Below are 18,609 nucleotides of genomic sequence, written 5' to 3'. Positions count from 1 at the left end.
GGTCTTGTAGCCTAGAATTTTTGCTACAAAATGATGTGAAAATCATCCTGATCACTCATTCATACAAAACAATATAGTAATTTAACTTTTGTGTGACAATTTTAGTGCTGAATGGTAATATGCGAGGAGGCGTGAACGATCATGAATATTTATGTGATTCACACCTGAGGACACAAAGACCACTCCTCTGGGCCTATCAATGAGGAATGTGACAAAGAGAATGAATGTGAGGAGATTTAATGATCAAAATCAAGTTTTAAGTTAAAAGAAGTAATTTGACTATATATTTTCTTTACATAAAGACTTTACTTAATTTTAGACCTACACTACCATTAAAATAAGTCTCTTCTGCTCACCAAGACTGCATTTATTTGATCCAAAATACATATGATAATATGCTGATTTTCTAATATGGGCATATTTGAAGTGCATTTTACTCATTTAACCTGAACACATATTTGCAAGCACAAGCTTTGTTGATGATAACGAGGCAGCATAAACACATTAAAATATAATCTAAACATTCATATTATTTTTATATCATATTACATATCATATTTATATCATACAGCATACAATGTAAATAACAACATTTACATGTAACTAAAACTTGCCTATTAGGACATGTCAATACTTTGAATGTCAAATGTCAAACTTTGAATCCTGTCTGGAAACAGTCCCACTAGTAAAATATGTACATGTTTATATAAAATAGCATGTCAGCTAATGAAAACTAAATGACTTACTCGTTTGAAATTGTATCCTCTGCTGGATCAAGTCTCTCTTCAAAATACAAATGTTCATCTGAGTCCCGCTCTTCTCCTGAGAAATATTAAGCTCTTCCTTAATAGCCAAGAGTTTGATCGCCTGTGTATCGTTACAAACATGCAGAAAAGTTGAGTTGTGTTGTGTTTACATCAAATCTCGCAGTCGGGGGCGTTTACCATTTGCCTTGATCGCCTCAGCACATTAGCGTATGAATGGCGCGATCTGCTGGTGGGTGGGATCACATTAGAGATAATGAGGCTGAGCCAGGAAAACCGTACATCGCTTTGTTTCATACAGATTACATTGCAGGAGAATATTTGTTTTACATTTGAATTGTTTTATTTTAAAAGTAGACATTTTAAGCTTTCTTTAGACATGTTTCATGTTTGTGTGAGAAGAATTCGCGGAGTTTAAGTTAATTTAAGTGACGTGTTTCTGAAGTATGCTCGTAAACACAGAGACTGCTGAAAGCTCAACCTTTTTATTTTATTTATTTAAAAAAAACACAAGGTTTTGATGTTAATATGAGTGTACACAAAAAAGAAGACCATCTATAGTTTATAATCATGTATTGATTGTATTTATATGACCATAAATGACGGAGTATTTTAAGTCTATGTTGCTGCTATGTGAAAAAAAAAACAGCAAAACGCGCCGGCGCGTTTGCCGACCCCAGAGGGTTAACCTTGAGTTTCTCAGTCAACAGTGCACTGATCACAGGACAGCAGTTCTCGAGTCAACAGTACATTGAGTTGATCACAGCAACTCTCGAGTCAACAGTACACTGAGTTGATCACAGCAGCTCTCAAGTAAACAGTACACTGATCCGGGCCAGCAGCTTTCGCATCAACAGTACATGGAGTCGTTTCTCAGCAGTTTTTAACCTTGAGTTTCTCAGTCAACAGTGCACTGATCACAGGACAGCAGTTCTCGAGTCAACAGCACATTGAGTTGATCATAGCAGTTCTCGAGTCAACAGTACATTGATCCGAGGAAAGCAGCTCTCGAGTCAACAGTACACTGAGTTGATCACAGCAACTCTCGAGTCAACAGTACACTGATCCGGGCCAGCAGCTTTCGCATCAACAGTACATGGAGTCGTTTCTCAGCAGTCTTTAACCTTGAGTTTCTCAGTCAACAATGCACTGATCACAGGACAGCAGTTCTCGAGTCAACAGTACATTGAGTTGATCATAGCAGTTCTCGAGTCAACAGTACATTGAGTTGATCACAGCAGTTCTCGAGTCAACAGTACATTGAGTTGATCATAGCAGTTCTCGAGTCAACAGTACATTGAGTTGATCACAGCAGCTCTCGAGTCAACAGTACATTGAGTTGATCACAGCAGTTCTCGAGTCAACAGTACATTGAGTTGATCACAGCAGTTCTCGAGTCAACAGTACATTGAGTTGATCATAGCAGTTCTCGAGTCAACAGTACACTGAGTTGATCACAGCAGCTCTCGAGTCAACAGTACACTGAGTTGATCACAGCAACTCTCGAGTCAACAGTACACTGATCCGGGCCAGCAGCTTTCGCATCAACAGTACATGGAGTCGTTTCTCAGCAGTCTTTAACCTTGAGTTTCTCAGTCAACAATGCACTGATCACAGGACAGCAGTTCTCGAGTCAAGAGTACATTGATCCGAGGATAGCAGCTCTCGATTCAACAGTACATTGAGTTGATCACAGCAGTTCTCGAGTCAAGAGTACATTGATCCGAGGATAGCAGCTCTCAAGTCAACAGTACACTGAGTCGATCACAGCAGTTCTTGAGTCAACAGTACACTGAGTTGATCACAGCAACTCTCGAGTCAACAGTACATTGAGTTGATCACAGCAGTTCTCGAGTCAACAGTACATCAAGTCGTTTGAAAAAGTTTGCGAATCAACAGTACATTGAACAGAGAATCGCCTTTTTCGGACATAATACTGAGAACTGCTGATCAGTGAGCGGTGGATGAACATGCGTGAACTGATGAATTGAATGAGGGGGGCAAATGTTTCCGTCATGAGATATAAACACATTTTACTATTGAGTATTGTGCATGCAGATTATATCTGACGTTGTGATGAGCTGGGTCATGGTTTCTGTAAAAAAGGACGAGTTATTTAAGACACGTTTAATAACTTTGTATGCTTTAGACATGTGTAGAACATTCGCATTTGTATATCCGTGTCAGTATTTGGTGCTTTAGGTGCAAAACTTTAATGTAGCATGTATAGTAAGACTGAATGAAACACTGAAAAACACTCTTATTATTATAACTTAATTAAATAAAATGTAAAGATCAGCAGGATGAGCCTACATATGGTTTTGATGAATGTGTCTTCTATGAGTGCGTATTCTACGATGCCGATGTATTCGTATTATGTATCGTGACGTCATTATGTGATGATGTAAAAGAACTGGTGAATAATATTTTAACTGGTTCATTGAAGCAAACCGTCCGAAGAAACAGGTTTGGCGACACCTAGTGGTGTGGATGCTGCTTCATTCAAAATCAATAGTTTTCAGTTACAGATGCCACTGTAGAAATTCACTATTCACAATCAGCCATGATTCATTTAATCCATGAGTGAAAGTGTCCAATAAAAAGACGGTTACTGAGATTAAGCAAGTAGTATTTCAGTTGGTCATGTGATCCTAAAATGGTCACCCCCATGAGGGCACCCCTGCCCCATGTAGAATAAAACAGCTTTTATAAGGTCACTGATATGACTAGAGTCCTCATCTTCTGTGAGCGGTCATGATTTTATACATTTGTTTAAAAATTACAATTTCTTTATGAGTAAAACTTTATTAGTGGGGGAAAATAACTGACTGCACCTTTAACACATACAACAATATTAATATAATGTTAAGATAAACTACTAGCTACAGTGCTGTTATGAAAATATCAGAAAATGCTACGTATGAAAGAACAGGTTTGCGAAAAATAATCTGACTTTCCATCACTAACACAGACCCACAATTCACCTCCCCCAGTGTAAAAAACAAAACCTTTCTCTATGAAAGAAATGGGAAGATCACGAGACTCCAGCATCCTGTGGCTCATCTGCTGCATAACACCACACTTCAGGAAGTTTCTGTGCTCTGTAGCTAACCAATTGTACCGTATAAAAAAAACAAAGTGGTTTTGTTTAACAGCAGTTCTTGTGTATAATCATTAAATGTTCAGTATTTTTGAGTTTGATGAATGTCAGTCCATTATAATGATGATGTTTGTGTGTTCAGATGTTCATCATGAGAGAGCAGGTGGATGTGATTAATGCTGGAGAACAGCAGATGCTGCAGACACCAGTGAAGATTGAAGTGAAGCAGGAGATAAAAGAGGAAAACACAACAGAGGAACAACAGACAGAAGATGATGATGAAATCAAAGCAGAAGAACAACAGAGTGATGATGATGATTATACTCCTTCAGGTATGTTTCTTCCTTTAATGTTTGTAACAGTATAAAGGATGGGCAAGGAGGAGGCGGGAACCGGATGAAGCATCAAAGTCATATTTTAATGAAAACTTAAACACACAACACAGCTGCGTGTGGCTCTCTCTCGACCTGCCGCATCCGGATGCATTTATCCGTCTCCTCAGCTGATTAGCCAGATTGGGGCCGGTGTGTATGTTGTTTTACACTTTAATCACAATCAACTGTCATGTCAGGATGAGTTTTATCAAAGTCTTTATTGTACTTTTAAAAGTGCTCAGTTTTCAAACTTTTTAACTTTTAAAAAGGTGCAATTTTAATTTGAAAAAGTCATTACAGTCCTTCAGAAACAGAGACTCTGGATTTGGGTTTCTGCTTAAAGTCCTTAAAGATGGCTTTAAGTCTGAAGTCAATTTAAAGTTATTTTTCAGATTATTCACTTGGTATAACTAATATGTGTACTCCATCTTAAACTACATGTTTTCATTTGACTTCACTCATGCTGGAGAAGACTTTACAGAGAGGTTCGACGGTCCCATCTTCAAAACAAGATCTCGGTCAATAATGTTGTGATGTTGCATAAAGTTGTCGAAACAATGTGTGGTCGAGTGCCCTTTCAGGGAGAGAAAGTGGTAAGGGTGCTTGCACCTGGGCTAAATGATGTCTTAACACCTGTCTCTAATTCCAGTGAGCATGTTCTTTTCAAGTTCCAAGTTATTTGTATTTATATAGCATTAAACAGCATTAAGGCTGACCAAAGTGCTGTACAATACAAAATGATGAATACAAAGTTCTAAAAACACACAACAATTTAAGACCAGAACATTACATACTATTAAAAGCCAGTGAAAAGTGAGTTTTAAGAGAACATTTAAAAACAGATAATGAAGGTGACAATCTGAAACTGAATCTATTCCATAAAATAGGACCCACAACCGAAAAGGCTCTCCCTCCTCTACTCTTGAGTGTGGGATATTGAGGAGATATTGATCACTGGATCTCAGACTTCATGGTGGATTGTAAGGATGTAGTAAGTCTGATAAGTAACTGGGAGTTGGTTGTGTAATGACTTGTAAACAAACAATACATTTTTAAAATCAATTCTAGCTTTATCCGGCAGCCAGTGAAGTGATTTTCAAATGGGGGTAACATGATCGTACTTCCGACCTCCTTTTAGAAATGTTTCTGCTGCATTTTGAACAAATTGAAGTTGAGCTGTAAGAGATTTTGAAATTCCACAATAGAGAGAATTACAGTAGTCCAGACGAGAAGTGATGAAAGCATGAACTGCTATATCCAAAGGTTTCTCCGACAAAAAGGGTTTAACTTTAGAGAGTAGATGTAGCTGAAAGAAACTGGAACCTATGACAGCACTAATATGTTTGTCAAATTTCAGCTGGCTATCAAACTGGACACCCAGATTCTGTACTTGAGGAGAGAGGAAAGCATTGAGATTAATGCATTCAGCATTACTAACATCAAAATTATCTGTAGGACCAAAGACAATCACTTCTGTCTTATCTTTATTCAAAAACAAGTTTTTGTCTAGGCAACCTTTTAATTCCTCCAGGCAAGCTAGAAGAGATTGTAATGCAATGTGATCATTTCGTTTAACCGGTAAGTAGATTTGAGTTTCATCAGCGTAGAAGTTGTGCTTTCTGATTTTGGAACCCAGAGGGAGCATGTAAAGAGAAAAAAAGAGCTGGCGGATGAAAGCTGTGTTCTCCGGAGGTCACATTTGGCAGCTGAATACGTCATCGAGGCTGTCTCATTTTAGAAAAGCACTTCGAACGCAGCCTTTGAATTTTACCTTCTTTCACAGGAATTCGGAGGATGCATGAGGTGTATCCTTTGTGGGCACTCACAACCCATGTCTAAAAAAAAACAACAACCACCGGGCATTTTCCCGGTAGGCCGATGCACTTTGGGCCGAGTGGGCCGGACTGGCCAGTGGGAGAACCGAGTGGGCCGGTGGGTTGGCCACGAAATGTGCCGAATGGGCCGCAATAAGCAAAAATGAGCCACCGCGTTATGCAGAACGGAGCACAAAATGGTGCTGCAATATGCAGAAAATCTACATTTTAGTTAAATATTCTAAAACTGTAATAAATAATGACACAGAAAGCAGAACTCAGCAGCATCCAGTCAACCATCTTTCTTAATTTCGAAGTGCGCTTTTTTTCCCCTTAAATCTCACATGCTCCACATCTATCATGTGGAGGCTTGAGTAATCTGAAACCGTATCTGTATCACATTCTGTAATAATATAGTAATGAAAAATTATTTTGTCAAGATTTAGCATTTTTACACCTCTTTCTTTTTTCACTTTGATGTTTTTGTTATCCATTCACTGTTCATTGTAGAGCTGATGGATGTGAAAGAGGAACGTGAAGAACTGAATGAAGTGGAGGAGGAACATCGTGATTTCATAACTGGAGAAAAATCTTTGAGTCACCCAAAGAATAAAAATAATTTCTCACCAAATAATCCTCAAAGGAGAGCAGCCAAGAAATCTTTCACCTGCTCTCAGTGTGGAAAGAGTTTCACATGTAAAAGAGATCTTAATATACACATGAGAGTTCATACTGGAGAGAGACCTTACCCGTGCCAACAGTGTGGAAAGAGTTTCATAAATAAAGGCCATCTTAATGCACACATGAGAGTTCATACTGGAGAGAAGCCTTACACGTGCCATCAGTGTGGAAAGAGTTTCACACTTAAAGGCAATCTTGATAGACACATGAGCGTTCATACTGGAGAGAGACCTTACACGTGCCATCAGTGTGGAAAGAGTTTCACACGTAAAAGCCATCTTGATAAACACATGAGAGTTCATACTGGAGAGAGACCTTACACGTGCCATCAGTGTGGAAAGAGTTTCACACTTAAAGGCAATCTTGATAGACACATGAGAGTTCATACTGAAGAGAGACCTTACATATGCAATCAGTGTGGGAAGAGTTGTATAATTAAAGGCGATCTTAATATACACATGAGAGTTCATACTGGAGAGAGACCTTACCCGTGCCATCAGTGTGGAAAGAGTTTCACACGTAAAAGCCATCTTGATAAACACATGAGAGTTCATACTGGAGAGAGACCTTACACGTGCCATCAGTGTGGAAAGAGTTTCACACTTAAAGGCCATCTTGATAAACACATGAGAGTTCATACTGGAGAGAGACCTTACACGTGCCATCAGTGTGGAAGGAGTTTCACACGTAAAAGCCATCTTGATAAACACATGAGAGTTCATACTGGAGAGAGACCTTACACGTGCCATCAGTGTGGAAAGAGTTTCACACTTAAAGGCAATCTTGATAGACACATGAGAGTTCATACTGGAGAGAGACCTTACACATGCCATCAGTGTGGAAAAAGTTTTATAACTAAAGGCGATCTTAATATACACATGAGAGTTCATACTGGAGAGAGACCTTACACATGCCATCAGTGTGGAAAGACCTTTATTACAGCCAGCGACTTGAATAAGCACCAAATAATTCACACTGGAGAGAAACCATACAATTGCTCACACTGTGAAAAGAGTTTCAATCGGTCAGCAAACCTGAAAACACATGAGAGAATTCATACTGGAGAGAAACCATACAACTGCCCACATAGTCACAGCAAGCAAGAATCATCTTCTGGTCCAATGATATCAAGTAAATAGTGAATGTGTGAATAAAGCATATGTGCCTCCTAGCCAGACTATTGCATGTGCAGCCGTGTCTTAAGATGAGACCATCCTGCAGTGCAATGAATGCAGCGCTAACATGACATGAAAGTTAACATCACTGAATACTGACTATTCACACAATGCCTAAATAAATAAAACTATAAATATATATAATTGCTTAAAAAACAAAAGTGTGTAGGGTCATTGGAGAACCAAGGTGTGTAATTAGGGCCCAAGCCTTGAAAAGGTGAAGGACCTATTGTTTTCCATAGGATTACTATTATTATTATTTTTATACGACTATTTGGTCACTTTTGGGGCTCTTAACATGCTTGCAAACTCTTAAAACTTTGCACATGGGTCAGAACCCGCCGGGCTGAAGCTGGTACCCGGGCGTGGCAGGGGGGCTCGACAGCGTGTCTTAAGATGAGACCATCCTGCAGTGCAACGAATGCAGCGCTAACATGACATGAAAGTTAACATCACTGAATACTGACTATTCACACAATGCCTAAATAAATAAAACTATAAATATATATTATTGCTTAAAAAACAAAAGTGTGTAGGGTCATTGGAGAACCAAGGTGTGTAATTAGGGCCCAAGCCTTGAAAAGGTGAAGGCCCTATTGTTTTCCATAGGATTACTATTATTATTATTTTTATACGACTATTTGGTCACTTTTGGGGCTCTTAACATGCTCAAACTCTTGAAACTTTGCACATGGGTCAGAACCCGCCGGGCTGAAGCTGGTACCCGGGCGTGGCAGGGGGGCTCGACAGCGCCCCCTGGAACAAGGTCCGAAAACTTGGTCCATAAATCAAACACGCTTGCATGTAATAATATGAAACCCGGTACACATATAGATCTCATCATTTCATATATCCTTCATACTTTTACTTTTTACCCCAGCCCAACAGGAAATCGTCTATTTAGGGTTGTTTGGAAAACGCATGCAATGGAATTTGAAATACTCCTCCTAGAGAATTCCACCAATCACCATGAAACTCGGTCAGCATGAAGTCAAGACATTGAGGATGAAAAATTGCCAGCGGATTTTTGATATCTCGAACGGTTTGGCCGTGGCTAGGAAACGAAATGATGGCGCGAAAAGAGAAACAGGAAGTGTGTTATAACTTCTGCATACATTAATTGATCTCGATGAAACTTCAGCAGTGTGTTCGCTGTAAGAGGCCGATCACATGGATGTGACTATTGTGAGTCAAAGTTATAGCGCCACCAACTGCAGAAGGAAGTGTGTCACTTTCAAAATGCTTTGAAATCACCCTCTTGTTTTTACCCGACTTTATGTGTATAATGTAAACACACGGCAGATGTAGACATGTGAAAGGATTATTGATATCTTAGATACCTGTTGACGCGGCAACTCTTCAAACTTTAATATTCTTTTTTGATGCTTTTGAGACTCTTAGCATACTTGAAATTGCATGAAACTCGACAGACACATCACATTTATTAGCCAGTAGACATGTGCAAAGTTTCAGAAACGGGGGGCATGGTGCAGGGGCTCAGTAGCGCCACCTTTTGACAAAAGTGGGGGGGTTGGTTTCATACTTTGACCTACAGTCACAAAACTCAGTAATAATATTGTTCTCATCGAGCCGGACAACTTTCTAATTTACAGTCAGTAGCTCCGACCAACAGAAAGTCAGATATTTTGGTTTGAATGTGGATGTTTTGGAGAATTTTCTCTCCCTCTCTCTCTGACCCTACGTCCGTCCCCTGTCTGTGAGGAGGGGGATGATTTGGCTGTTGAGTGAGAATGCTTTTATTTTTGTTTTTCAAGGTTTTGGGGCCCTTAACGTGCTTGAAAACTCTTGAAACTTTGCACACAGGTCAGAACCCGCGGCCACCAGGGCTGGGCTGAAGCTGGTACCCGGGCGTGGCAGGGGGGCTCGACAGCGCCCCCTGGAATGGGATTCGAACACTTGTCCATATATCAAACATGCTTGCATGTAATAATATGAAACTCGGTACACTTGTAGATCTCATCGGGCCGAACAACTTTCGTGCTCTAGGTTTCACGCCAGCCCAACAGGAAGTCGGCTATTATGGGTTGTTTGGAAACACATGCTCTGGAATTATATAATATTCCTCCTAGAGAATTAGTCCAATCGCCACCAAACTCGGTCAGCATGAAGTCAAGACATTGAGGATGCTACATTGTGGACGGATTTTTGATATCTCGAACGTTTTGGCCGTGGCGAGGAAATTAATTTATGACTAAAAAAGGAAACATAAAGTCTGTTATAACTTAGTTAGTTCTATCTACAATTACAAAACTCGGCGTGTATATTGTTCTCGTCAAGCCGAACAACTTTCTAATTTACAGTCATTAGCTCCGACCAACAGAAAGTCAGATATTTTGGTTTGAATGTGGATTTCTTGAAATTTTTCTCTCTCTGTCTCTCTCTGACAGAGAGCTGCCATTCTGTGTGTGTGGGGAGGGGAGGGGATTTCTCTGTTGGGTGAGATTGGCTTTAAATGATTGTTTTTTAAGGTTTCCGGGACTTTTGGGGCCCTTAACGTGCTCAAAAACTCTTGAAACTTTGCACACAGGTCAGAACCCGCGGCCATCAGGGCCGGGCTGAAGCTGGTACCCGGGCGTGGCAGGGGGGCTCGACAGCACCCCTTGAACGGGGTCTGAAAACTTGGTCCATATGTCAAACAAGCTTGCATGAATTAATATGAAACTCGGTACACTTATAGATCTCATCGGGCCGAACAATTTTCGTGCGCTAAGTTTTATGCCAGCCCAACAGGATGTCGGCTATTATGGGTTGTTTGGAAACACATGCTCTGGAATTATATATATTCCTCCTAGAGAATTAGTCCAATTGCCACCAAACTCGGTCAGCATTAAGTCAAGACATTGAGGATGCTACATTCCGGACGGAGTTTTGATATCTGGAACGGTTTGGCCGTGGCGAGGAAATTGATTTAGGACTAAAAAAGGACACATAAAGTGTGTTATAACTTAGTTCTATCTACAGTTACAAAACTCGGCGTGTCTATTGTTCTCGTCAAGCCGAACAACTTTCTAATTTACAGTCATTAGCTCCGACCAACAGAAATGCAAATTAACTTTGAAGCTCCAAAAAGCACATAAAGGGAGCATAAAAGCAATCCATACGACTCCATTGGTATAATTCATGTCGTCTTAAGTGATCTGATCATTTTAGGGGGAGAACAGAACAAAATATAACATGTATACAGTATATATAAATACAACATCTTGCCGTGGCGAGGAAACGAAATGATGGCGTGAAAAGAGAAACAGGAAGTGTGTTATAACTTCTGCATACATTAACTGATCTCGATGATACTTCAGCAGTGCGTAAATTATAATTACATTAATAAACCTGTACAAAGACCTCCAGATAAATACTGGCCTTCTGGATTAACACATTTAAGTGCTGCAAAAATATTGACCTATGACATCCTATGATGTAAAAAATTATTCTACATTTGAATTATCTCATAGATGTGACTATTGTGGTTCACAGTCATAGGCCCTGTCCCAAATGGCACACTTCATATGAATTTTCAGTCTTGTGTACGTATTTCATGTGTCCATTAACTCCATGAGCCCGTAGGGTGTCTAATTTTTCATTTTAGGTATCAGAAGGGTGCTCACGCATACTTTGTGGTTGATATGTGCCCTCCATGCGCACTTTTGCAGAGCCCACACTGATGCAAGCTCTACAGCACACATCTTCTCGACAGTCAAAGCGAGGTTATGTTATTGCCCATCGTGCACAGCAACCCTAAAGGCACGGGGCTGGCGGTGCCACTGGCTTGGGCCCGCAATCACTGCTCGCAGCTATATTTGTGTTTTGTTTTTTTTTGCCCTTCCATAAATAATATTTTATTTCATATCTATAAAAGTTTCCTATCACAGGATATTTCTTTATGACAAGAGGAATGAGTGTTATATTCATACAGATAAATACTGTATTACGTTGATTTTATGTGCAACAATGGTGAATCATCAGTATCCCACATGTGTGTACAGATTCATATTATACATGCTATTTCTGACCTGATTTACATCTGACATTGTTATTGGATGAAGAAACAATGTGGAAGTAAACTATAGCAAGTTTAACACATGAACTGTGTGATATGGATATTGTCATTTGGGTGATTTACTGAAATTATTATTAAGTTGTGCATCAATTTAGACTCATTAAGTACCTGAGAAAATAATTATGTGTAGCTTATTTTTATCTTATGTGTTATGTGTAGCTCAATATGTGTCATGACATTTCAGTGTGACAATAATGAATCCTGTTGTAGATTTTTCTGATATGTTGCATTCTCTCTTTTATATATGAAAAATCAAACAAATTAGAGTGGCATAAAGTCAATGTGAAAGACTGGTAGAGAGCATGCCAAGACTGATTGAAGATCAGGATTATTCCAGCAAATATTGATTTCTGAACTCTTTCTAAGTCAAAACATTAGTATTGTGTTGTTTAAAAATGAATGTGAACTTGTTTTCTTTGCATTATTGGAGGTCTGAAAACATCTTTTTTGTTATTTTGGACCGTTGTCATTTTCTGCAAATAAATGCTCTAAATGACAATATTTATATTTGGAGAAATGTTGTCTGTATTTTATAGAATAAAACATGTTCTTTTTACTCAAACACACACCTATAAATAGTAAATCCAGATAAACTGACCATTTGGAGTGGTCTTTTAATTTTATCCAGAGTTGAATATTTTCAAAGGTCATACTAGAAAAAAATTAATTATGATCTAATGTGAATTTTCTTAATAAAATGGCTATAAATTACATTTTAGCTTAGCATAAAGCTAACAATTTACACAAGGTTTATTTCTATTTCTTCTGCTCCAAACTTACTTTAAATATTACTTAAAATATGGTACAACAGCAACCTTCTTGGGGTTTGGAAGAAAGCAAAACTTCACCAAGGGAAATGTTGACTTGAATATTCAAGAAGTAATTAGGAAAGAACTGTGGAGTCCTGGAAGAAGGTTTTTTAAACATATGACACTAAACTGAAAATGAGTTTTATACCCATGGGTCAGCAGCACATCTGGAGAAAGATGACAAGAACGACACCATCCCACAGTCAAGCATAGAGGTGGGTCAGTCCTGTTATGGGGGAAACAGCTATCCTGACTATGTGACTGTGATGTGTCTTTTCCTCCTGAAAGAATAGGAAAAACATTTTGTGACACAAATAAAAAGCATTAAAAGGCCCCAGCCAAAAAATTAAATACTCCGTGGAAAGAAAACAGTCAAGTGGTTTTTATTGTCGTTTCAACCATATACAGTTAGTACAGTACACAGTGCAACGAGACAACGTTCCTCCAGGACCATGTGCTACATAAAACAACATAGGACAAACACAGAACCACATGAGACTACACAGACTAAATAACATACCTATACCTAAAGGGCCTCAGTGCTCAGTGTGGTGGTGGTGGTGGCTTTACCAGGTGGGCACGGCCTGTGATAGGCCAAAGCCATGGCGTCCACGACCCAGTGAGCAAGCCTCTGTTTGGAGACAACGTTCCCATCCAGGGGCCAGATTGGAGGTTCAAGAGGTCTGGGCACAGATGCCAAAAGGGTGCCCCATCCCTGAAAAAGAAGATCCTTCCTCAAGGGGATCTGCCAGGGAGGTGCTGTCGCGACAAGCGCAAGATCTGAGAACCAAAACCACGTGGGCCAATAAGGAGCCACCAAAGTGACTTGTTCTTCGTTCTCCCTGACCTTGTACAGCACCTGTGCAAATAGGCTCACTGGGTGAAATACGTGTGCAAGAGCGTCTGTCCATAGGGAAACCTCCTCTAGGGAGTAGCAAAATGCAATCAGATCTACCTGTGCTTTGCCATACCATTCCCAAATCAGCTGGACCACCTGGGGGTGGAGCCTCCACTCTCCGCTGGGCGTGCCTTGTCGTGACAGCGCGTCCAATGCCGTGTTGAGGCTGCCAGGGTTATGAGTGTCATGCAGCAACCTGAGTCATGGCTGGCTTAAAAGCAGGAGATGGCAGGCGAGTTGTGACATACGACGAGAGCGTACACCACCATGCTTATCTATCTACGCTATCACACTGGTATTGTTTGATCGGATCAAGACGTGCTTGCCCGGGGTAGCAGGAGAAATGTCCACATGGCAAGGAATATAGCCAACAACTCCAGGAAGTTGATGCATCAACCCAAGTGGTGCCCTGTCGAGGAGCCGGCGGCTGGGTGCCCATTGCACACTGCGCCCCAACCCAGTTAGGAGGTGTCTGTGGTAACCTCGACGTGCTGGAACACCTGCTGTAAGGGGACTCCTGTCCGCAAAAAACAGAGGTCTGTCCAGGGGTTGAGTCTGGCGGCAAGAGGGGGTGATGAACACACGATATGTGCCGCGGTGCCATGCCCAAATCTGTACTCGAGACTGTGCTGAAGCGGTCTCATATGCATCAACCCCATCGGCTTGACCGCTGCGGAGGATGCCAAATGCCCCAGGAGCCTCTGGAATTGTTTAAGAGGAACCGCTGTGACTAGTTTGAACAATGTGAGGCATTTCAGCACCGACTGTGCACGCTCATTCATGAGATGCGCTAACATTGAGGCTGAGTCTAACTCCCTGCAGAGAAATGAGATGCTCTGAACTGGGGCAAGCTTGAGATAATTGAGTATGCGGATACCCATTTCCCTGAGCTGGGCAAGGGCTGCCTCTGCGACCTTCATGAAGATGCAAGGGAACAAGGACAGCGCCCTGAGCCGAGGAAGCAGGGCAAGCATGTCGGCCATCTGGGCATCAGCCTCAGACTGGCCATGCCGACTCGAAACTGACAGCCCAGTCGTGTCTTCTGCATCAGACGCCAGAACGCTCTCCGATGCAGTGGCGAAGTCATCATCCAGCTCAGGGGACGTGAGGGAGAAACCAGGCTGACGGAGAAGGTTAATGAATTGGAGACATGCTTCCAAATGCTAGTGGAGGTCTGTGAAAAGACTAGCCAGTAGATACTGTTTTGTTTGTGGATAGTACAGTGAGCAACACACACACTTTGGTTCAAGCTGGAGAGCCCCCGCAGCAGGGCATTTGGGTGATGTCTCTGGAGCATTCCCATAGGGCAAAGTGACACCATTCTCCTATTCCTGTTAGGATTTCCAATCGATTTTCCCCACTTAGTGATGCACCCACAGAGAATCATGTTGAAAGCGCCCTTGTTATTGGTGACTATTGTAAGGAATGTGGAAATAGAGACTCCAGCCACTATTGTTAAATGCATTTCAGGTGCCAGAGCATTTGACATAAGATCAAATTTACAAGTGCTGGCTTTGTTATTCATGTCAGCACTAACAGTGTCCAGCTTTACCAGTCAGATATCACTAAAGATAATGTTAAAGAGGTGTGGGAACTTGCAAAAATGATGTCAGACACTGTAATGTGCTATGGCCCCCTCCCTGCTCATTGTGGCAACGAGGTTTGGTTTAGATTAGTGTCACTGAACGGCTGGATGTCTGAGTGTTGTGATATTTTCAGTGTTACTCAAAGGTTTGAATCATATAATGATGATAATGTTTATAATGATGTGACATTGTCAGATATAAATAAAAAAATTAACAAGCCAAAATCACTTGTTAAATGACTGGCGTCCTGTTGCTCTGACCCCCATCATCAGCAAATGCTTTGAGAGGTTAATCAGAGATTACATCTGCTCTGATCTGCCCCCCCTCTTTGGACCCATTGCAGTTTGCCTACCACAACAACCGCTCCACTGATGATGCCATTGCATCTACACTACACACTGCTCTCTCCCACCTGGAGAAAATGAACACATATGTGAGAATGCTGTTTGTAGACTACAGCTCAGCATTCAACACCATAGTGCCCTCCAAGCTTGATGAGAAACTCCGGGCTCTGGGCTTAAACAGCTCGCTGTACAGCTGGATCCTGGATTTCCTGTCAGGCAGACGTCAGGTGGTTAGAATGGGCAGCAACATCTCATCACTGACCCTCAACACTGGAGCCCCGCAGGGCTGTGTTCTCAGCCCACTCCTGTATTCCCTATACACACACATGACTGTGTGGAAACACATAGCTCCAATGCCATCATTAAGTTTGCCTACGGTGGTAGGTCTGATCACTGACAATGATGAAACAGGTGCACACTCTGGTGTCAGGAGCACAACCTCTCCCTCAACGTCAGTAAGACCAAGGAGCTTGTAGTGGACTTCAGGAGAAAAGACAGAACACAGCCCCATCACCATTAATGGAGCACCAGTGTAGAGAGTCAGCAGTTTCAAGTTCCTCGGTGTCCACATCACTGAGGAACTCACATGGTCCGTCCACACTGAGGCCGCTGTGAAGGCTCACCAGCGCCTCTTCTTTCTGAGACGGCTGAGGAAGTTTGGAATGAACCACCACATCCTCACACGGTTCTACACCAGCACTGTAGAGAGCATCCTGACTGGCTGCAGCACCGCCCACAACTGCAAAGACCTGGAAAGGGTGGTGCAAACTAACAGAAACATCATCGGAGGTGAGCTTCCCTCCCTCCAGGACATCTATAACAGGCAGTGAGTGAAAAAAAGCTCGGAGGATCATCAGAGACTCCAGCCACCAGAGTCATGGGCTGCTCTCACTGCTTCCATCAGGCAGGCGGTCTCACAGCATCAGGGACCCGCACCAGCTGACTCCATGACAGCTTCTTCCCCAAAGCAATCAGACTTTTGAACACTTGATCTATCAGGATCAATAATTATCACTCCACTTTAATCTCACACTGGACTGTCAAATATATTCTCCTCAATTCAACTACTGTATATACACTATATGCCCTCACCCATGTTATTCAGAACTGCACACAAGACTTTCACCTACTGTCGCACTGGTGTACATGGTAGTGTGACAAAGTGATTTGATTATGGTGTTCAATTGAGATGTTTGAATGGTGACTAGTCATTGAAGCAGTTCAATGGGTTTGGATAGTGGTTAAGTGCCACAATACTGAACCCAAAAAAGGGGTGGGGGGGGGTCAGTTTTAAAAGGGACAGATTATAAAGTTGAATGAACGTGCAAGTTGAACACCCACCACAAACTGCTGTGCAACAAGTTTAATTTACCAGAAGCAAGAGGAACACAAGCTTGGAGTGAATCATGGTTTATTACAAACGTCAAGAATCTACAGATCAGTTGCACAATGTGTCCTGCCTCATTATACTGACATCACTGGGTAAAGAAGCATCTGGTCCAAAGAGTTATACTGGTCAATAGAATCAGATCCTGGTCAATAGAATCAGATCCTACAAGGAAAGTCCTGCCTCAAACCACCACTGACAGATCCTGTAGAATTGGTCTGGGTTAAGTCACCATTACCAGGCCCACCAAGCTCTGCCTTCAGGAGCATCGACCAAGGTGGCATTGTTTTCAGAAGCATACTGGGTCAAGGTAGCATTTCCATCAGGAGCATCATGGACCAAGGTGGCATTGTTTTCAGAAGCATACTGGGTCAAGGTAGCGTTGCCATCAGGAGCATCATGGACCAAGGTGGCATTGCCATGGGTCCAGGTACCATTGGCAGATGAATCAGGGGCTTAATTTAAAAATCAGAATGAGAAGTTTCTTCAAACCAGGACTTATTAAAATAGAGAGAGCAGTGCAATCTTTAACCTGTGAGTTAACAGACTGTAGGGGAAAATTAAACCCAGCATGTCAGATGGAAGGAACAAATACACACCTTTATATTCTCTGACAACTCGCCTAACAGCACTCCAGGATGAGTCAATAGAAGAACCATGTTCAACTGAAGAACCAAGACCTGAGAAAACACAGAAGCTTGTAAACACAAATGTGGCATAACAGAATCAGTTTCAATATTACTCCCTGATAGCACACATTAAATCACCCAGATGTCCATTTGATGTGCATGTTTACATCTGGAGAGGTTTGGGTTTACATGGTTTGCTCATCTGCAATACACTTCCTTTTGGAAGTCAAAAGACTCCGATGTCTTGTACACATTTGTGATTTAAATGCAGAACAGCTCTTCACAGGTTTTGTAGAACACAATGAGATCTGGTACTGCTTCAGACACAAAAATAAACTCACCATTCCACAGCAACTGATGACACAGAGCCAGAACAATGGCAATTTTAACAGCACTCATGTTTAACCACAAGATGAACTACTATGAAAACCAATCCAGCTATACTGAAGTTTCAGTCAAACCAGGACTTTTATAGCCCAACAGAGAAATATTTGCATCACCTGGATGCCTCGTTAACTCATCCAGATCACCACTAATTAATGAGAGCCTTAATTGAAGTGTCACTTATTGTTATCCCATTTCTCTAACCTGAACTGATAGAAATATGATGATGACCCACAGTTAACAGCTCATGTATATGACTTTATTTATGTTGATTTGTTTCCTGTGGCGCATGTGTGTATTCTCTGTCTATGTTCTCAATGTTCATAAATTGTATGTTTTGCTTACTGCACATTTCATGAATTTATAGTGGATATTGTCTACACAGTCTGAATATACAGAGTTGATTTGACAGTGAGTTCTAAAGATCAGATTTGAAAAACAAGTGTTTAAAGCAGTGCACACTGTTCCCAATGTGGCAATAGACCTTAGGCCGCTACAAGGACAATGTAACTATAGTACGGCACACATTTACGCCAAAGACTACGCCACCCTGGGAATTTCACCCAGGGAACTAAAGGACCAAATC

At 41.3% G+C, this 18,609-nt stretch overlaps 1 protein-coding gene across 16 annotated transcripts in view; it reads left to right on the top strand.

The window, feature by feature from the left end:
* Positions 1 to 18,609, top strand: part of LOC127624947 (gastrula zinc finger protein XlCGF57.1-like) — a 213,961-nt gene that overhangs the window by 154,726 nt on the left and 40,626 nt on the right. For 2 of the 16 annotated variants that reach the window (XM_052099885.1, XM_052099884.1), the window contains exon 2: positions 4,007 to 4,196. The exons of 13 other annotated variants lie outside the window; for them this stretch is intronic. In XM_052099885.1, the coding sequence (XP_051955845.1) occupies positions 4,137 to 4,196 (60 nt within the window). In that variant the 5' untranslated portion in view covers positions 4,007 to 4,136. Of the gene's footprint in view, positions 1 to 4,006; positions 4,197 to 18,609 lie in introns of those variants that run through there. One more of the 16 variants, XM_052099899.1, reaches the window with a different exon arrangement.

Source organism: Xyrauchen texanus, chromosome 31 (genome assembly GCF_025860055.1).
Source record: "Xyrauchen texanus isolate HMW12.3.18 chromosome 31, RBS_HiC_50CHRs, whole genome shotgun sequence".
Classification (NCBI taxonomy): Eukaryota; Metazoa; Chordata; class Actinopteri; order Cypriniformes; family Catostomidae; genus Xyrauchen; species Xyrauchen texanus.
This window is presented reverse-complemented; position numbering and strand designations above follow the sequence as displayed.